The sequence below is a fragment of the Ips typographus genome, linkage group LG5, assembly GCF_016097725.1.
Source record: "Ips typographus isolate SLU linkage group LG5, UJ_Ityp_2.0, whole genome shotgun sequence".
Taxonomy (NCBI): Eukaryota; Metazoa; Arthropoda; class Insecta; order Coleoptera; family Curculionidae; genus Ips; species Ips typographus.
The window spans coordinates 4,374,373-4,396,870 of record NC_138426.1 but is presented as its reverse complement, the minus strand read 5'-3'; the positions used below and the strand labels follow the sequence as shown (position 1 = coordinate 4,396,870).

Here is a 22,498-nt window from a genome sequence, read left to right as displayed (position 1 = left end):
TTAATAAAAAAAATCTCAAATTTAAACTTGAAGTTGATAATCGATCATGCTGATAAAAGTTTGTATTGCAAATATATTTAATGTGAAGTAAATTTGCACTTTTTTCATATTTCTGTCAGACTGGTATTACCAAAATATAGGTTTTCACGCTATACTATTAATGTGAAAGTTAAGCTTTAAATAAACCGTATTAGAATAAATCACAAAAAATATGCAATTCTGTAGCATCTGCATAATAATAAAAGACCAAAAATTATTATTTCGGGAATTTCGTATAGTTACGGTTTGGGCCTACTATGCTCGATACTCGATGAAACCGATGCGCCGCAATATCTGGCCGGTATTTTAATTAAAAAGTATTTAATTTATTTATGGTCTTATTCTATTCTGTCTATTTATGTACATGTTTCAGTTACAATGCGTATGGTTTAATGCCAGCAACATCGACTACATATTCCAAGTACCACCGATCAGCGTCCTGGTGGTCAACATCGTTTTCATGGTGTCCATAATGATAGTACTAGTCACCAAACTACGGTCAGCCAACACTTTGGAAATTCAGCAATACCGAAAAGCTGTTAAAGTTTTGGCGGTACTTATTCCTTTACTTGGAGTTACCTACGCGATCACCATTTACGCTCCATGGTTATCGATATGGGACATGTTGAGAAGCGCTTTATTATCTGTGCAGGTAAGAAGTTGTTTGAAGATTACATCCACTACTCTCAATTAACTAGAATTTTCTTTCAAGGCGTGTGAACAAGATAGCCATATTTTCTTTTCTTTAATTAACATTTCCCTCATAATATGCTGTAATGGTAGCTGTTATGGGCATTTAACTGTAAGTAGTTATCGGCGCTAACCAGAACCCCTAAACTAACTTGGAAGCTCTTAGTGGAGAATGTTAATTGAGTTTCTGGGGCGTCTTTGAAGTTCGACTAAGTGGGCGAAACAGGTTTTGCCCTTCGATGCTCTAGTTTATTGCATATTTCCATAAATAGATGCGGATGCAGTGGAATGAATAACCGAATAAGCAACTTTCAATTGAAGAAAATTATGGCCAGACTATAGTCATTGTATCAACGCAATAAATTTCAGTTTGCGAATGTACTAACAGCTTCGCAAATCAGTTTAAGGCGATTCGAATTGTAAAGACGACAAGGGTGTGTGAAATCACAAAAAAACTAAGAATTAAATAACTATTACCACTTACAGAATGAAGTAAAACGCTTTACGATACACTTGCGTGAAATGCAACTACTCGTCTAAAAATTCCGGACTCGCCTCGTCCGTAAACATCTTACTTAACTCACACTGTAATAAATTCTTGGTGAAAAGCTTTCATTATACTAACTTATTTAGAAAAAACTAACATATTGGCCTCATAGATGGACGTAGGATCTGGTAAGTTTAGAATATGCGTGGTTCTGAAGAATTAACTACAAAAACAGGAGATTTGCAAAAAGTTTTGTCTAGAATAGGTATACGTATCTGATTCTCCGACAAACCTAGCAATTGGAGGAGAATCTTGGAACAAAACCATATTGTCTAAGTTTGGAAATTCTGTAACATTTGTGACTAATAAAAGAAACGTTTACAATAACCTTTTACTGCATTAACTAGAATGCTATTAAGACAATAGATCGTCTCGTAATTGTGGTTTGTTAAATTTACAGGAAAAACCTCAATTTCTTTGAGACACACACTTTTTCATTTATATGCATGAGAAGGAAGTTTTAAAAAGTTTTTAAATTAGCATAACATAACATTACATCCATTCTTGACGAGACTTTGAGTCCTCAGAGAAACCCACTTGTTTGCAGGAAAAGACATTTCAAAGGCATTTCTGCTATTAATAGTTTGTTTTTGTATTATAGCGGCTGTTGTTTGGTGTGTAAAATTCGCTTTTATTTTAGGTTTTTTTTTTAATTACTAATACAGGATCATTAGTCTACCGGTTAGTCGGGCCGTCCTTGATTAATTGTCCTCCTGTTAGAAAGACACACAGTAACATGAAATATGAAAACAAACCGAGAATTTAAATATGAAAGTTATCCGGGCTTATAAGCTTAGTGTCCCCGGCACCACGTTTATAGCACTTATAGCCTCTATGCTAACAATTTCTCCTCACTCTATCACCTGTAGAAGAAACTGATTAACGATCTTCCTTTCATCTCCAACTAAATGGTAACTACTACTATCACTACACCGTGGACTTACTAATCAATACTGCTTGTCACCCTCTTACTAGCTCTAGTGTACAATCAATGATTAGTCTCATGATGCTCAAATGCTTCACATAACCTGCTCACACTGCTATGGGACATAAGTTAGCCACACTCAAGGCCGTCTTCCATGCACTAAGGTACATCCTCTGCACTCACCCTAGGCCTCTCAACTTGACGCTCCTCATAGGCATCCCTCCACATATGAGCCTACTTTCAAGCGTCCCAGAACTACCCTCCAGCTGATCTGCGAGTTCAATGTGCATTCTCTGCACTCACACTACACCTCATGTATAGTGTACCTCTAATGATTGTGCATTCTCTGCACTTACACTATACCTTATGTGTAGTCTGCCTTTCTACACTACCTCACATAATTACAATCTACTGTGTATAGGTACTACCAAATCTACTACTATTTCAACTTTTCCTACCAATAACAGTGGTCTTCACTATACACATCAACCAAGTAGTAGATATACTACAACTACACAGTAGTAAAACCCCTGTAAATAGAAGATTAAACACACGCAAAACACCGCTCTCGGCATCTACAGAGTACTACCCTGATGTATGAGATGTTTACTGGGCCATTGTCAAAACCGAACTCCCAGTACCAGAATTTCTCCGAGACGAAGTATCTTCGGACATCTGTTTACTATCAATTCAATAAACAATGGCTATCTCTATCATGACGCTTTCAAGGGAAATAAACCATAAATACCCAAATAGCAACACGACGTTCATAGTACATACAGTACGTACTTTATTGCATGTTGTACGTACTAAGTAGGGGAGGGTGGGGATCCTTGGGCAGGTGGGAGGTTTGAGCACATGATACTGAAAAATGGCACGATGCTTTGATGGCGCCACTAGTCCTCGTACTAAAAAATCGGTTAAATACTCCTTCGACCACACCATGCAGTTCGTCGCCAGCCGTAGCCAAAATAGGCATATCTTGTATTTTTCCGTTTGTGCACGTGGTCGTAAAACTTGTGTCCACTGATTTTTTCTTTATATTGGTTAAATGTTAACGTAAGTTTAATGTTTTTCTATTTATTCAAGTTCTCTTATGTTATAGGCATCACGTAATATATAAATAAATAATACAAAATATTCGCTTAAAGTAGCATTTTTCAATTATGTTATATTGATCACAGGTGGGATGTTTGAGCAAAAATATAGCGGGACCGTTGGGCATGACCATAGATCCCCGCAGGGAGCGATAAACATGTCCATAGGTCCCTCACATTTTGTTTATTTCCAGGATACCATGCCTTTTCGATATAAGAAAAAGACGGATCGCGTAGCAGTTCCATACCACATTATAAATACAGCCGTAGAAGAAGTAAAAGCAGGAGCAAAAATCTTACCCATAGCAAAGAAATATGGAATTGCACGGTCATCTCTTCAACGTTACTTAAAATTAGAACAACCTCTAAAGAATCCAGCCAATAAATATATTACTCGTCAGATCTTCACTAATAGTGAAGAAAAACTTCTTGGAGATTACTTAATCAGATGTTCACAGTTACACTATGGGTTGGGAAAACTTTCTACAAGAAAACTTGCATTTGATTATGCAGTTGCCTTAGGCAAACGTGTTCCTGAAAATTGGAGCTTACATAAATATGCTTCGAAAGACTGGATGAGGGGTTTTATGGAGAGAAACAAGAATTTGTCGTTACGTACTCCTGAGGCTACCAGCTTATCACGTGCTACCAGTTTTAATCGTAAAAATGTAGGTGAATTTTTTGCTAACTACAAAAATGTGTTGGACCGATACAAATTTGGACCAGAGGCTATTTATAACGTTGACGAAACTGGCTTAACCACCGTTCAATCCACGCAGAAAGTATTAGCGACGAAAGGATGCAAGCAAGTTGGACAAATGACTTCTGCCGAGAGGGGCACTTTGATCACATTGTGCTGTACAATAAATGCACTTGGAAATTCTATACCTCCTTTCTACGTCTTTCCTCGTGTAAACTTCAAGCAGTACATGCTAAGCGGCGCTCCAGTGGGATCTGATGGGGCAGCCTACCCATCTGGCTGGATGACTGCTCAAAATTTCGTTTTGTACCTCAAACATTTCATCAAATTTGTTAAATCATCGAAGGAATCACCTGTTTTGGTGGTGCTTGACAATCATGAAAGCCATATTTCTGTAGAGGCTTTAAATATATGCAAGGACAATGGGATAGTGATGGTAACGTTTCCTCCACACTGTAGTCACAAGCTACAGCCATTGGATTTAACCGTTTTCGGACCACTAAAGCGATTTTATAATATTGCTTTAACAGATTGGCTTTCGATGAATCCTGGAAAAACGTGCACTATTTACGACGTTGCTAAGCTGTCAGCTTTGCCATTTAATCAAGCATTTACTCCAAAAAATATACAACACGGTTTTAAGAAAAGTGGAATTTGGCCTTTTAACTCAGAAATTTTCACTGACGAAGATTTTTCATGTTCATATGTCACAGACAGACCTCCAGAAATTGTAGATCAAAATGAGCAAGTCTCCCTACCAACGAATTATCCATGTGTTCATGAGCCGTCAAACAATGTTTCCAATGAAGAAATAAATAAACCATCTGCTTCTGCGTCTGCTGTCCTAAATACTACACAAGAAATTGTGATGAAAACACTTAGTCCTGCGTTAAGTCCAGAAATTGTGAGACCTTTTCCCAAAGCACCACCACGGAAAGGCGTTGCAGCCAAACGAAAGAAAGCAAAATCTAGGATTATGACAGATACGCCGGAAAAACTTTTAATAGAAGAACAGGCAGCAGCAAAGAAGCGTAAAGTTACAAAAGCTAAAATACCAAAGTTATCAAAGGAAGTCTGTATAACCACTGTTAGGAAGGAAAATAAAAGAAGAATAAGTTCCAGTTCTAGTGAAAGTACACATGACGAATTTATATCGTCAGGATCCTCATCAGAATGGAATGAACCTGAAGGCAGTGAAGCCGAACCCGACGAAGACGACGTCATAATCCCAGATCGTAACTTTCAAGTAGGTGATCATGTCCTGGTAGTGTTTCCAACTAAAAAAACAAGACTGCATTACGTTGGGGTAATCGAAGAAATTGATGACTGTGAATATACAATAAATTTTATGAGACTGACAAAAATTAGAAACACATTTTGCTATCCTGATGTGAAAGATGTTTCAACAGTGAGCAAATGTGATATCATTACCAAGTTGCCCACTCCTTCCACAACAACCCGACGAGGAACCTCTAAGTATATTTTCAACACACCGCTGTGGGTCTTTCAAAATTTGAAATAAAAAATTATTAAAAATGGTTTTGACTAACGTTTTTTATTTAGAGCTCAAAGCTCCCACCCACACTGCCCAATCATCCCACTAGTAGGGAGGTGTGGGCACTTTTACTCAAATTTGTAAATTTTGAATTTATTGAAAAATTTTTGAGAATAGGATTTATCATGATAATGCATATTATACAGAAATCATCCACCAATGACCAGATAATGATATTTTGAACTCAGATTAGATGGAACGGCCGCAATAGGAAATTTGCTAAAAAAGTGTTTAATGATCCCCACCTTCCCCTACGTACAGGGTGATTGATTGAATTTTGACCACCCCCTTAACTTCCTTAATTTTGATTTTAGCAAAAAAATTTTAAATACAAAACTAGTAGATATTTAGGTCTACTTTATTCATAGATAGACAGTTATTATACAGGGTGTCCCAAATTTGAGTAACGAACCAAACTTCTGTTTTTTTAAATGCAATGACCGACTTTTTAATCGATATTTGAATTCTACGTCAAATTCTAGGCCTAATTGATGTAAAATGTCTGTATCGATATTGAACTGTTTCCGCAGCAGCGTCCTTGATTGGTTGAATTTTGACCACCCTCTTAACTTCTTTAATTTTGATTTTAGCAAAAAACGTTAAATACAAAACTAGTAGATATTTAGGTCTACTTTACTCTTAGATAAAGAGTTATTATACAGGGTGTCCCAAATTAAAGTAGCAAACCAAACATGTTTTTTTTTAAATACAATGACCAACTTTTTAATCTATATTTTAATTCTACGTCAGATTCTAGGCCTAATTGATGTAAAATGTCTGTATCGATATTCAAATGTTTTCGCAGCAGAGTCCTTGATTGATTGAATTTTAACCACCCCTTTAACTCCCGTATTTTTGATTTTAGTAAAAAAACTAGTTGTAGCAACAGTTATAGATATTTGGGTCTACTTTTACTCTTATATAAACAGTTATTATAAAGGCTGCCCCAAATTTGAGTAACTAAATTAAACCTTAATCACATAGTCGAGGAAACATTGTTAAAGTAACAGATGCTGCGGAAACAGTTGAATATCGATACAGACATTTTACATCAATTCCTAAAATTTGACGTAGAATGCAAATATCGGATAAAAAGTTGGTCATTGTGTTTAAAAAAACATAAGTTTGGTTCGTTACTAACATTTGAGACACCCTGTATAATAACTGTTTATCTAAGAATAAAGTAGACCTAAATATCTTCTAGTTTTGTATTTAACGTTTTTTGCTAAAATCAAAATTAAAGAATTTAAGGGGGTGGTCAAAATTCAACCAATCAAGGACGCTGCTGCGGAAACAGTTGTATATCGATACAAACATTTTACATCAATTAGGCCTAGAATTTGACGTAGAATTCAAATATCGGATAAAAAGTTGGTCATCGTATTTAAAAAAACATAAGTTTGGTTTATTACTCAAATTTGGAACACCCTGTATAATAACTGTTTATCTAAAAATAAAGTAGACCTAAATATCTACTGGTTTTGTATATAACGTTTTTTGCTAAAATCAAAATTAAGAAAGTTAAGGGGGTGGTCAAAATTCAATCAATCACCCTGTACATTGTTGGTACATGTCTAGTAAATAAAACGTACTTCTTTGATTTTGATTCTCAACATTTTGGGTTTACTATAAACGTTCATTTCAGTACATTGTATGTCGTACTGACATACGTAAAGCCTAAAAGTGTGTATTACTGGCTGACATGGGCTTTATTTCAAAATTGGTCTATTTTACAGTTTAAGGAAATTTAAATTATACACCAACAAAAGCATATTTTACAGATGTGCAAAAATATTTTAGGTAAGTACCGACAGCATAAATTTTACTTTAGAACCTTATCAATAAGTTAAAAGTACCACTCAAGTATAGAGCTTTTTGAGCCGGTCTTGGTCAGATTCGATAAACGATTTGTTACGTCTGGGTACCTAATTAATAAAAGAATTTTTTATTGTAGAATTGGGGGAGAAGTGTTCTAAAGACATAAGCAAGTCAAGTAAGTTGTCTAATTTAAAACTAAAAAGTTCACTGTAATGTCAAAAGATTTTTTCTATTCTCAGGACTTATTTAATTGACAATTGCTTCTTGAAAAGTTGTAATATAAAAATCAAAAGTTACACACAAAACAACTTTTACTTTAAGGCATTTCTTTTTCTTTTTTTTTTTCTCTCCCTTAATACAAGACTGTTGTTAGTAGTAGAATAGAAATAAATTAAAGTCACTGCGGCAACACCGCAACTGCTGACTGTATGAATGACGATAGGGGGCGCCAGATGTGAAAAAAGGAATAGAAATGAGAGAGTTGTTGTTGTCCGAAAATCAAGCATGTAACTTATCACATTCTTGTAAACCTAAAGTTGTGTTTTATTAATACATAATGGTGTTATTAGTAAATTGAGTGTTTTAATCAAGAAGAGAAGCAAAATTCTGCAGCTAGGAAGGATATATTCCTTACATATTTTTGGTCCTTAACGAGTCGGATGTGCAATTAACCAACAACTGGGTGCACGTTGGACGGCCATTTTGCGTCGTACTGAATTGGAATTTGGAATATTGGATTAAGTTACCTCACTGATTGGAAAATTGGAAGTCCTCATTTGGTATTTGGGAGGCAAAAACATACTAAAAACCCCATAGACATATTGGTTTGGAACTGGTTTGGTTTTCCTTTCACAAGATTTTCAAACCTTAATATTGCGTTTTTGTAAAAACTGTAGTTTAAAACCTCAATCTCGAACTTTAAGTCAACTTTCAGCAGTTGAAATAAACAATGCTATGACATTTAGTAATTATGTCGCAGATTATCTAGCAAACATCATTTGACCAAACTGTTATTTCTTTCTGAACATTAGAAACTTCTTCACTGTTCACTGTCATTGAGAGAGCATTATTGGATAATTGGTGGTCGAAGCTTAGCTCGAAAGATTGTGCGCACATGCATTACTTTTTTTCGAGTAAAGCCCACATACCATAACCAGATGATGGAAAACTTGCCAAAAGATAGTCAGCCCAACTCCACCCTTTTTTACTACTGGTGTGGACTATGTAGGCCCATTCAATATTAAGTCGAAAAACAGTAGAGGAGCTAAAATTTCAAAATGTTATGTGTCTTTATTTATTTGCTTTTCCACTCGCGCAATACATCTTGAAATAGTGTCAGATCTTACATCTGAAGCGTTCATTGCTACTCTGCGGCGTTTTATTGCCAGACGGGGTAAACCTGCATATATTTGGTCCGTTAATGGATTGAATTTTGTTGGGGCAAATTCTGAATTGAAAGAGCTTGGAACATTTTTGCAAAAACAATATATGGCCTATCTTGAATCTGAAGGAATAACTTGGAAGTTTATTCCTGCAAACTCCCCAAACTTCGGTGGACTCTGGGAAGCAGGGGTAAAGTCATGTAAATTTCATATGAAACGAGTTATGGAAAATGCTTCTCTCACTTTTGAAAACTTTTATACATTGCTCACACAAATTGAAGCAACCCTTAACTTCCGTCCTTTGGTACCCTTATCCTCAGACCCTAATGATTACGACGTCCTAACACCAGCTCACTTCCTTATTGGAAGAAGATTAACCTCTGTTGCTGACCCAGACCTCAAAGAGGTCCAGTGTAACCGGTTGTCAAAATTTCAATATTTACAACAAATCTACCAACACTTTTGGGTTAGGTGGTCAAAAGAATATTTGACACTACTACAACAGCGATTCAAGTGGAAGTACCCAGAACGAGACATTCAAGTCAATGACTTAGTAATTATTCGAGAAGACGGAACCAGGACGTGACAACATTTGTCGTGTTGCATCCATCAGAACCAACCGAGGTGTAGTCAAGAGACCAGTTTCCAAACTGTGTGTGTGGCAGATCATGATAATTGATTTGAACATTGTTTATACAAGTGTTGTGAAGTGAATTCAAGGTACTTCATTCTGAATGTCGAACCAGTTATGTTTTCTAGTTTTAGTTATTATTAACACCGTTTGTAACTTTGTTTTGAAAGTAACCCTTTCAAGGTGGGGGGCTATGTTAGTAGTAATAAAAGTAGAATAGTAATAAATTAAAGTCACTGCGGCAACACCGCAACTGCTGACTGAACGAATGACGATAGAGGGCGCCAGATGTGAAAAAAGGAATAGAAATGAGAGAGTTGTTGCCCGAAAATCAAACATGTAACTTATCACAATCTTGTAAACCTAAAGTTGTGTTTTATTAATACATAATGGTGTTATTTATGCGTAAAATATCTGAGCACGTGTGACTATACTTTACATACGAGTACAGTGCATTCTGTGTTATTCTTTCAATAACTTAAACAATTATTTGACATTTCTACTATAGACACTACATAGGGTGATCAAATAAGGAATTCAAGACGTTCAAATTGATATACAGTGCGTTTTTTTTTAACGCGCAACATAGGATTTTACGTATTAAATTTTTCAGCCCATGTTAGACCATGTTGTTTTGGAACTACAAGTGTAAAACTTGACGGGTGTGTGTTTAGTACCCTGAAGCTTAAGTAAGTTTACCAATTCGGTGTAAAAAGTGTTTACAAACTAACAAAAAAATCATCTTTTTTTGAAAAGATTTTATTTTTTCATGCTCCCTGTATGCATGGTAGATGCTTGTTGTTTTTGATACTGGCAGGGCAGGTAGCAGGTAGAGTGACATATTTGTTTATAACGTCAAAAGAGCATTTTATGATCGTTTGGGATACTGTTTGGTTTCAAACGGAGGTCACTTTGAACAATTTATTTTAATAAATACTTCTTCTGTACTTAATTCTTGATATAAAGTTAAATTCGCAATTTGACCACCCTGTTTTACTTTCTACACCAAATTTTACCTGCTACCTGCCCTGCAAGAATCTAAAACAACAAGCACCTACCATGCATACAGGGAGCATGGAAAGATAAAATCTTTTCGAAAAAAAATTAATTTTCGTTAGTTTTAAACACTTTTTAGACCGAATTGGTAAACTTACTTAAACTTAGATGATTCTAAAGACTATAAATTGATATATTGAATCACCCTGTAACTGACAAAATAACTGTATTACAGGCTGTCAACTTTAGCCCAATCTGTCCTTTACTTTAAATAACTCAACTATTAGTTAGTTATTTAAAGTAATCATGCAACAGGTTTTTATTAAATATCTCGAAAACGGTTAAATATACAAACATTTTGCAAGAGAGCCAAATTGTTCAAAAATTAAACGCATAATCTAATTTCGGTATGAAAAAGGGTCACGTGATCTTGGTACCGTCGAAACTGTTCGCAAATAATACGACGGTTTCCACGAAAATATAGGAAGAAATTCTGAAACCCTCTTAGTGAAAGTAAAAACTACATTAATGATCACTATGCCATTTTTTTCCGTAATTGTCAATTTTGACAGTTCTGTTGTTGAAATTGCTATTATCAAGTGGTAAAATGTTAGAAGAAAGTTCCAGAAATAAGAGAAGAGGCACAAAAAATTAATGACCTGTTGTTGCCGGAAAAGTCAAAACCCATATATTTGAAAACTTATTCTTTGCTAAAAGCATGGTGTGCTGAAAAGAGTATACAAACCATTTCTGAAAATACCATGTTAGTGTATTTTCAAGAACATGTAAAGACTAAAAAAGCGTCAAGTTTATGGGCTATATATTCAATGTTCGATGTTCGTATATTCAAAGTCGACTATATCTTTAAAAGAGAACATGGACATATCAAAGTACTTCAAACTAACTGATTTTTTGAAGAGACAAAATACAACTTACAAAGCTAAGGAATCTTTAGTTTTAACATTTAAAAAAAAAAAAAAAAAGTTAACTCTAAAGTTATTTTTGTTGCTCTCACAATGAAGGATGCTTTAAAATGTAACTCACATACCTGTGCATGTAACAAGTACCTAATAAGTTTACTGTACTAGAAAGCTCTTGTACCTACCATTGAGTGTGTTGGAGTAAAATCATCTCTTCAAAGTGTTCAACTACTGTTGAGTTAGATCCGGTTTTTTGTAAAGCAAAAAACTGACACGGTTGGGCTTTTTCCTGAATTGCTGTTACAATGTGGCTTCAAAAACTTATGAACGCCAGCAAACAAAAATAACTTACGCAAATAACCTCAAGTTTTGATTTTAAACCGTAAAAATTCATCTAATCCTCAAAAAACTCTATTTCCACAATACAAACTGTCACCACTATTCCCGCCATATTGGAATTTTTGACAAGCACCTTCTAGGCTTTCTAGTGTAGTAGGCGGTGGACAACCAAATTTATCTGTCTCGGTCAAGTCAAGTATATTTCATATGTCAGATGTCTTAATGGACATTGACATTATTATTTACCTAGGTCAATAATATTTCCTTTTTTGTCGTGTTTGTGCCAGACTAGAACCAGAGATTAGACTTTATTATTGACCTAGGTCAACAATGACCATTAAGGTAGAGAAAACTAATTTCTCAAGTTACTAATCGGTCAATAATGGTATGTTTATTATGTTAGTAGTAGAAAAACATTTTTATTTACATGCGGGCATGCGGCTGCGGCCATGGGGGTAAAAGGGATTGATTTTTCGGAAAAAAGAGATTAGGTTTATGTTAACTTTTTCTACCAGATTTAGAATCAGCATCCTAAAAACCCCTTTGTCCATATTTTAAATCCTTATAACCTACCTGCAATAAATAACCTAAATTGTAATTTAGCTATAACAAATCAAAATAAATTTGTGGACTGAATTTTGTTCAAAATTCGAAAATCAGCTGTTGAGATTTTAAAAATATTGACTAAGGTGTTTTTGGGGATGCTGAAAAAGTTATCTAAAATTGGCCCTAATATTTTTTTTTTCTAAAAATCAATTTTTTTTTACCCCCAACGCCGCACGCCGATGTTAAATAAAACTGTTTCCTATGCCAAATACTTCATTTCTCTTATATAGAATCACCACCATAATTTAAAGAAAATTGCATTATTATTATCTGTGATATCAAGTTGTACTCATGAAAAGCGGGACACACTGTATAATTTTACACTGCTAACTGAAACCGTTTTCGAGATATTTAGAAGAATGTCCGAAAAAATTCAATCAAGTTTGACGCCCTCTAGCGGCTAAACGGTGCAACTTAGGAGTGCCCGCTCAACGTCACGTGATAGCTTCATTCATTAGCTACCTAGCATCATAAAATATGTCTATGCGATTTTTTGGAAAGAGGCACCAACATTTTTTGCAAATAAAGCTTTTTCTTGGCCTACCATACTGACCGCCCCCCAACAGTCGGAATCCACCACCTTTGCTGGTTCTACGCAAAGAATCATTGGTGCATCAGCCGTTGTTCGAACAAAGCGAAGTTTCGTCCCCTGAAGATTTCACCGTTAAACATGTGATCATGACGCTTGACCACAAAGGAAAACCAGTGACGATTTCTGTAAATCTGAGTAGCACATAGCTAAGAGCTTAGAGAACGCTGTTATTGGGTGAAAAAACGCTTTGTAGATGCTGCATGCAGCAGCCGTGTAGGTATTTTGGATAGACAGGGCTAACGAATCTTTTAGTAACGCTTAGAAACTTAATTAACACGCACTTAGACTGTACTGTATTGGTTTTAAAGCTGTTGATTCTAGTTAAAATTTTTTTTGCAGAATTAACAGTCAACAACCAAATCCATACCAAAAAAGAGAGTTGTGTACCTCATAAACGCCCAACGGTAACAGTAAATGGAGGACACCAAGAACGGAATTCTTTTCTTCAACCTCCCCGTTCCAGTTTTGGCGGACAAAAATGAGTTAATTTATTTATTTTTTTGTATCATAATAGGGTTGAAATCCATAAAAATATTTTTTGCGGTAATTAGAAGTACGCAGAAAACTATTTAACACCTACTTTTTCAAAACGCAATATTTTACTTCGAAAAAAACGTTAGTAAAAACCATACTTATTTGGTACACCCTATATCTGTGACGTAGAAAAGGACATGTACCCTATCTCTCTTCTGTTTATAGTGGGTTGAGTGGGATGGAACGCATGAACGTATGCTTAATATCAAATTTAATCAAACGTCAACTATCGAGGAAGCTCTAAACTTAAGAAAGCACAAGATTCGTCTAAATAACTTTTCTCGATAAGAAGGAAGAGGTAGAGACTTGCGTTAAAAAAATTGATTTCACACAAACTAAATTGAAATTCACTTTATTGTTACTCTTTACGTGTACTGCAAGATGGCGGATTTCTTCCTCCATATGGACTTAGTCTCTCCACAACTACCTTCGGTTTAAATTTTACACTCTTCGGTATGGTCCTTCCCAGGGTCGTTGCTATCTTTGCCTTAATCCCTTTCTCCTCCTGGTTGATACAACCACACATCATCAGCTTCCTTATAATTGCCTCCAGCTGGTCTGTGGTCCAGTCTCACTCACTCATCCGGTCGTTGGATCGTTTAAACTTAATTTTTTCAAGTTCATGTATTGTGCTTGATGTCTTCTTTAACGAACACCGGTCACACCAATCCTCAACGAACTTTATAAAGAATCCAGTAAAATTGATCTCTTATTTTAGCCAAAGTCTGGTTTACTCCAATGTGTCCTCATCCACGACCTTCATGTAGTTCTCGCAGCACACTCTCTTCTTTTTGCAGAAATTTGGCACTATGGTTTGGTAAACAAGGCGTTTTCCGAACGGCGTTGTCTGAACTTTCCCATTTTCGAGTGATTGGACATTTCAGCCAGTATCTTTTTACTGTTGGTCCACGTCTGGAAATATTTGGCCAGTCCGGTTCCAAGTCTTTCTTCAACCATCTTCTGATTAGCTTGAAATCATAGTCCGAGCGCTCCCCTTTTATTATGTCCTCCTTAGTAACGCATTATCATATCCACTACAGATATCTTAGAAGCCTTTTTGCTTGTCACAAGATATTCAAAAAGTTTATCTAACTTCTTTACAATTAACTCCATAACAACTACGTTTCCCGCTTTACACTGATCTTCCGAAAATTTGGCGTCTTGCACAGTATCCTTTTTGTAGGAGAGGTTCATTGCTTCTTCTTGAACTCCAGACTGTAAGCTAAGGTCAAACATCCGTTAAGTTGTTAAAACGGCCAAGGCAAAACGCCAGTTGTAGATCTACGCCACACACTGTCAATGATTGTTTGCACAGCAATCTGGTTCAGACACACTTCCGGAGCTTGTGGATATGCCCGTCGAGTTAGCCACTCAACTTCAGTCCCAAATTCTAGTAGGGTTTGTATGGTCCTATGTTTCTGATTGGTCCTACTCTTCACGTGACTTTGGTACACCGGCGTCAAGTGTTTGGTCCCATATCTTAGCTCCAGCACATATGTAATGGAGTATTAATGTCCCTGTTTCCTCTCCAGGATGTTCTAGAGAATTTCTAGAGCTTTACCTTGCAGTGCCAGCACCCACTCGGTGGATTTTTGGTGTTCAGTCTACCCATTAGCCAGAGCAGCAATCTCTAACTGCTTTCTGTACAAATCCCACAAGATTTCCCGTCAGACTTTGGCATAAGGTGTCAATGTTTCATTTGGTTTAACTTTTGCCAGAGATATCTCGACTGGTTTCTTCAGTTCTTCGCGAATACTCATAATTTCCTTACGCATGACTTCGATCTGGATACTATTTGTTCAAATTTAGTGTCCATCTGTCCAAATTTTGAGGGAATTTGTCTAAATTTTTCGATTTGGTGATTGATATGGGTTTTTAACTCAGACCGGGCTTTTCCAGATCTTGAAGTATACCTTTTAGTTCTTTGTTTACGCGTTTTTCTTTCTTTTGTTCTTCTTACTGTCGTCGTTCTTCTTCATCATGGTTTTCTGTTTGTCGTAGTTCTTGTTCTATTTGTTTTTCCCTCTGTCGTCGTTGTTCTTCCTTTTGTTTTTCCCAATTCTTCACTCACTTTTACCACTTCTAGGCATCAAAAGCATTCAAGTTATTGATGAAAATGTCCGAAATGAAAAAGTCCAAAAAGAATTCTAAGGACACTATCAACGCTATGTAGGGTTATTTGTTTTTGTTTTACACACTACAAACTACAAAAAACATAAAGAATGCAAAGAAGCCTTTTATTTTACCCTATTAATTAAAAACATTGATGACTTTATTTCAGCACAAACACAATACAAAAAATGTATGATGGGATGTACTACGTAAACAAACTAACCTCAAACTACCAGACTTCTCTAACTGAAATTGTAGGTTACGTTTTATGTTTATTTGATACTTTTCGTGTTTAGGAAGTTATCTTTTGTGGAAAAAAATGCCGTTTAAGCGTTGTGTTGTTCAATCGTGTTCAAACAATAGTAACCGCTGTCTCAATAAGATATTTTTACCAGAAAGACCGATACTTGTAGAATGAGAAATTCGCGTCCTGGCTTTAGACTACCACGTACGTTACAAAATTCAAATGTCTCTTACTACGTCACAGGGATACCGTGCCCGGCAAATTTTAACTTTCTTTTTCAGCTTTTAATAAAATTACCAGCTATGTAATGTTGAAACATAAGACGTAATAGCCCGTTTTAATGCAAAAATTTTAAAAAGTTTATATTTACAATCTTAAATTCCACTATTGTCTACGACCCTATTACTATGGACTGTTGATTAACTGGGCTTATTTTGCGTTGTTGTGTTGAGCGACATATTTTTCTATAAAGTGTAAAGGTGGACATTTCAAGTATTTCGCCAACAAACCGAAAGTGGACTAAGTTGACTTTTAGCGTTTAAAAATTTATCCAAAACACAATATTTTCAGAACTAATAAAGCCATGGAATAATCGGGGGTAATTGCACGAGTGCATAAAAATTACCGATAATTTTGCATGAAAACTTGTTATCTCATAACTGCATGAGTTTATTTTAAGAGCCCTCCACCCACTAAAAGAGCCCTCCACCTTCGGTGTCGTGCTCTTTCGCCAAAAAAATAAGAAAATGACCGAATGCGGTTTGCAAAGATAACAAGTTTGAACGCAGAATTATCAGGGAATTTTTAAGCACGAATGTAATTTTGGGGAATATTTCCCGAATAAAGAAAATGTTTTGGTTTTGCTGCAACTATAGATTGCTCAATGGAGCTCAATGAGCAAGTTCCAAACCGTTCAATAATCTTTGACATTGTTTGGTTATAAAAAGTCAAAAAACTGTGCAAGGACAACAATTAGTGTACTAGCAATAGGCTCTACAACAATGCAGTCGTTATAGATACGTACAGTGCAATTATCAATTTGTGTTATCGGGGGCAATACCATAAGAGCTCAGATTTAGCCGGATAATTTTTGTGCTTGTCTTAGAACACTTTCTTTTTGGTGTAACTGCACAAGACTTGTTGTAACTAAATCACGAGAGCGCAGCTCGAGTGATTCTGCCCAAACAGGTCGAGTTTTGTACCATAAAGAAAGTATGAGAAGACAAGCGGAAAAATTATCCTGTTCAAAATCTGAGCTCGAATGGTATTTGATAAGACAATTCCATGAATATAATTAATAATATAATAAGACTGCGACTGCCTTGTGCAGAAATACATTTTTCTGGTTCTTTTCATTTTCTGCAGTAGAACTCTATCCGAAGCGAGCCATAACCAAAACAATACGAACAAACATCAAAATTGACAGTGCCAGCAAAAACCTCAAGGTGAGACATTGCAACAATAGAAGTGTAGTCAAAATCCGTGGAAACGATGAAATCAACAGCAAAATTTATCCGATTTTCTTATCCGCTAGCAAACTCTCTTCCTTCCTTATTAGCCGATAGCAAACCGTGTTTTGATGACGTATATATGGCATTTTTTGTACATGAGTGGAATTGTCGGGGGCAATACCACAAGAGCTCAGATTTAGCCGGATAATTTTTGTGCTTGTCTTAGAACACTTTCTTTTTGGTGTAACTGCACGAGACCTGTTGTAACTAAATCACGAGAGCGTAGCTCGAGTGATTTTGGCAAACAGGTCGAGTTTTGTACCATAAAGAAAGTATGAGAAGACAAGCGGAAAAATTATCCTGTTCAAAATCTGAGCTCGAATGGTATTTGATAAGACAATTCCATGAATACAATCAATAATATAATAAGACTGCGACTTCCTTGTACTGGCAGAAATACATTTTTCTGGTTCTTTTGATTTTCTGCAGTAGAACTCTATCCGAAGCGAGCCATAACCAAAACAATACGAACAAACATCAAAATTGACAGTGCCAGCAAAAACCTCAAGGTGAGACATTGCAACAATAGAAGTGTAGTGAAAATCCGTGGAAACGATGAAATCAACAGCAAAATTTATCCGATTTTTTTATCCGCTAGCAAACTCTCTTCCTTCCTTATTAGCCGATAGCAAACCGTGTTTTGATGACGTATATATGGCATTTTTTGTACATGAGTGGAATTGTCGGGGGTAATTGCACAAGTGCATAAAAATTACCGATAATTTTGCATGAAAACTTGTTATCTCTTAACTGCATGAGTTTATTTTCATATTTTTTTGGCGAAAGAGCCCGACACCGAAGGTGGAGGGCTTTTTTAGAAAAAAATATGAAAATGACCGAATGCAGTTTGCAAAGATAACAAGTTTGAACGCAGAATTATCAGGTCATTTTTAAGGCACGAATGTAATTTTGGGGAATATTTCCCGAATAAAGAAAATGTTTTGGTTTTGCTGCAACTATAGATTGCTCAATGGAGCTCAATGAGCAAGTTCCAAACCGTTTATTAATTTTTGTTGACATCGCGTTTGACATTTTTTGGTTATAAAAAGTCAAAAAAATGCGCATAGACAACAATTAGTGTACTAGCAATAGGCTCTACAACAATGCAGTCGTTATAGATACGTACAGTGCAATTATCGAAATGCAATTATCACTTTAGAATGCAATTATCGCTGTCATTCTGGTGAAAATGCACTGCTCATATGGGACATTTAACACATGAGGGAAATATTCGGGGGTAATTGCACAAGTGCATAAAAATTACCGATAATTTTGCATGAAAACTTGTTATCTCTTAACTGCATGAGTTTATTGTCACATTTTTTTGGCGAAAGAGCCCGACACCGAAGGTGGAGGGCTTTTTTAGAAAAAAATATGAAAATGACCGAATGCAGTTTGCAAAGATAACAAGTTTGAACGCAGAATTATCAGGTCATTTTTAAGGCACGAATGTAATTTTGGGGAATATTTCCCGAATAAAGAAAATGTTTTGGTTTTGCTGCAACTATAGATTGCTCAATGGAGCTCAATGAACAAGTTCCAACCCGTTTATTAATTTTTGTTGACATCAAGTTTGACATTTTTTGGTTATAAAAAGTCAAAAAAATGCGCATGGACAACAATTAGTGTACTAGCAATAGGCTCTACAACAATGCAGTCGTTATAGATACGTACAGTGCAATTATCGAAATGCAATTATCACTTTAGAATGCAATTATCGCTGTCATTCTGGTGAAAATGCACTGCTCATATGGGACATTTAACACATGAGGGAAATATTCGCTGTAAGTTTTCGATAACACCTCTCCTCATATGGGAGATTTTACATATGAGGGAAATATTCATTTAAATTAGTTATGGCACAAGATGATAAGTTTTTTAAAATCTATATACAGGGTGTTTCAAGTTTTAATACGCAATACTATTCAATGCGTCCGAAAACGGTTGGAGATACAGAAGCATACAGAATTATGGCCATAATAAAATGACATTTAGAAAACATAAAATTTTTTGGTTACCCTGTAGCTCTGAGTGTGCGCAATCGACTGGTATAAAGATATACACGGTGTCCCATTTAAATTCCGTGACTTTTGGCCGTTTAAACGCAGCGACGTCACTTGCAGAGCAGTTTTTCACGCTGCTAAAGTCAAATTTAACCTCAAACTACTAACATTTTCTAGTGAAACTTTTGTATCACCCTGTCTCATTTTATTTTACGTTTTATTTTTTTGTGACCCAATTTGGGTACACGTTAGCGTCATTCACACCGGACTTGAGTTTCTGAGCTCCAAATTAGTCTAAAACAAGAATTTCAATGAGATAGTACCACATCTAAAGCTGCAAAAAACAGTAATTTTAACATAATTTTGGTGCACTTTACCATACAATCGTTAATAAATTTCTGTTATTTCGAAAACAAAGATGGCGTGAGGTGTTCAATTGTTTTTGCAATAACCTGCTTTAACTTCTTAACGGTTTGACCAATTTTAACAAATTCAGTATTGTTGACAAGAACATTTTTTGGGCAATAAGAATCAACTAGTACAGTTAATTTAGTTGAATCTTTCTGCGCCAGGGGGCTCAATTCCTGAATCAAATTCCAAAAAAAATAAAAAAAAACAAATGGAATGATCTGACTTTTTCCTTATGAAAATGTAGCCGAATAACATCCAAATAGGCCAGTGAAAACCGTTTTTCAAATTCTCGTTCTTAACCTGAAATATTGAGAAAATGAGATTATGAGATATGGTCGAGGAACAGTCTTATTGGGTCACCCGGTACAAGTGAAGCAGCAATAAAATTCAAATTAGTCCTCAACAATTCCGCACGTTAACATCGAATTTTCCACCCAATATTACTTCGAAAACTATGTAAGAGGCTTCAAATGAAGTTTTAACGAACCATTTTACAATGGCGCTTTTCAGAACTGCAATTTCTACTACGAAAACGATCTACAAAATATTCGAACTTAAATTTGCAAGGTCCAAAAAGGTCTCACCGATCTTCCCAGAATTCGCTACTTTAACGAACGAAAGTGTCCGATTTATGTAGATCAAATCAATAAGGACTCGAGTGTTAAGTGTGTAGTAATTACGATGACTATACCCTCATCCATTGAAACTACAATGCAATTTTCACTTGATTACAGCGAATATTTCCCTCATGTGTTAAATGTCCCATATGAGCAGTGCATTTTCACCAAAATGACAGCGATAATTGCATTCTAAAGTGATAATTGCATTTCGATAATTGCACTGTACGTATCTATAACGACTGCATTGTTGTAGAGCCTATTGCTAGTACACTAATTGTTGTCCTTGCGCAGTTTTTTGACTTTTTATAACCAAACAATGTCAAACCCGATGTCAATAAAAATTAATGAACGGTTTGGAACTTGCTCATTGAGCTCCATTGAGCAATCTATAGTTGCAGCAAAACCAAAAAATTTTCTTTATTCGGGAAATATTCCCCAAAATTACATTCGTGCCTTAAAAATGACCTGATAATTCTGCGTTCAAACCTGTTATCTTTGCAAACTGCATTCGGTCATTTTCATATTTTTTTCTAAAAAAGCCCTCCACCTTTGGTGTCGGGCTCTTTCGCCAAAAAAATATGAAAATAAACTCATGCAGTTAAGAGATAACAAGTTTTCACGCAAAATTATCGGTAATTTTTATGCACTTGTGCAATTACCCCCGAATATTTCCCTCATGTGTTAAATGTCCCATATGAGCAGTGCATTTTCACCAGAATGACAGCGATAATTGCATTCTAAAGTGATAATTGCATTTCGATAATTGCACTGTACGTATCTATAACGACTGCATTGTTGTAGAGCCTATTGCTAGTATACTAATTGTTGTCTTTGCGCAGTTTTTTGACTTTTTATAACCAAACAATGTCAAACGCGATGTCAACAATAAATTAATGAACGGTTTGGAACTTGTTCATTGAGCTCCATTGAGCAATCTATAGTTGCAGCAAAACCAAAACATTTTCTTTATTCGGGAAATATTCCCCAAAATTACATTCGTGCCTTAAAAATGACCTGATAATTCTGCGTTCAAACTTGTTATCTTTGCAAACTGCATTCGGTCATTTTCATATTTTTTTCTAAAAAAGCCCTCCACCTTCGGTGTCGGGCTCTTTCGCCAAAAAAATATGAAAATAAACTCATGCAGTTAAGAGATAACAAGTTTTCAGGCAAAATTATCGGTAATTTTTATGCACTTGTGCAATTACCCCCGATAATTAAACTCCTCAGTGAAAATTGCATCCTTCTGGTGGGCATATTGTTCAAATCATAGCTACTGTATAACAAATTGGCCACATCTAATCAAATCTGACAATTAAAACTAAAAAAGTTTATAGGTATTACAGAATCGACAGTATATTTTTATTCGGGATATAGTCCACAAAATACGTTTCGTGCTTGTAAAATTTTAGAATTTCTTGCATTCAAACTTGTTGCCCTTAAGAAACAGTTTTCATGCATTTTATGGTTATGTCCCTAAAAACGTTTTTGTCAAATAACCATAAAATTCATTCAAGCTGTTTCTAGGGCAACAACCTTTATACATGATTCTCGGCAATTTTAGATGCACTTAACATATTACTATTAACTATATCCCTTATCCTTTGAAAGTACAGTGCATTTTTTACTTGATTACAGCGAATATTTCCCTCATGTGTTAAATGTCCCATGCGTTGTTTTAGTCTGCATATTTGTTACTTTTGAGCCATTCTACGTCTGTTGGGACTACATTGGTCGCTAAATTTGACTCGTTCGTGGTCAATCTGGTTGACTGGTCAAACTGGTCAAAGATCAATTCCGGTGTTGTTCTAGTCTGCATATTTGTTACTTTTAAGCCATTCTACGTCTGTTGGGACTACATTGAACGCTGAATTTGGCTCGTTGTATTCGTTCGTCTCAAAACTGGCAAAGATCGATTCCGGTGTGGTTTTAGTCTGCAGAATTGTTTCTTTTGAGCCGTCCTACGTCTGTTGGGACCACATTGGACGCTGAATTTGGCTCGTTCGTGGTCAATCTGTACCAAATTGTATTCTTTCGTCTCAAAACCGGCAAAGATCGATAAGTCTACGAATTTGCGTAGTATTCTAAGACACAGGGTATTCCAAAATAGCACAAACTTTATCAGGATTGGTCCTAAGCCCATCATGATCAACAATATAGCATAAAAGACGACCTACAAAATTGTCGATGTCAATAGTTAAACTAGCATCCTTAAGACGTATAAAC

At 35.8% G+C, this 22,498-nt stretch overlaps 1 protein-coding gene across 1 annotated transcript; it reads left to right on the top strand.

The window, feature by feature from the left end:
- Positions 1-403: 403 nt before the first annotated feature.
- LOC145729234 (diuretic hormone receptor-like) lies at positions 404-1,980 on the top strand. Its single transcript, XM_081979914.1, has 2 exons — positions 404-691; positions 752-1,980. The coding sequence occupies exons 1-2, from the start codon at positions 404-406 to the stop codon at positions 860-862; spliced, it is 399 nt and encodes a 132-aa protein (XP_081836040.1). The 3' UTR covers positions 863-1,980.
- The last annotated feature ends 20,518 nt before the right edge of the window (positions 1,981-22,498 follow it).

Excerpts from the sequence above, each read along its gene's own strand:
- LOC145729234 (XM_081979914.1), top strand. The coding sequence starts at position 404 with ATGTTTCAGTTACAATGCGTATGGTTTAATGCCAGCAACATCGACTAC. Across the intron at positions 692-751 it reads GCGCTTTATTATCTGTGCAG|GCGTGTGAACAAGATAGCCA; the intron begins GTAAGAAGTTGT and ends TTTTCTTTCAAG.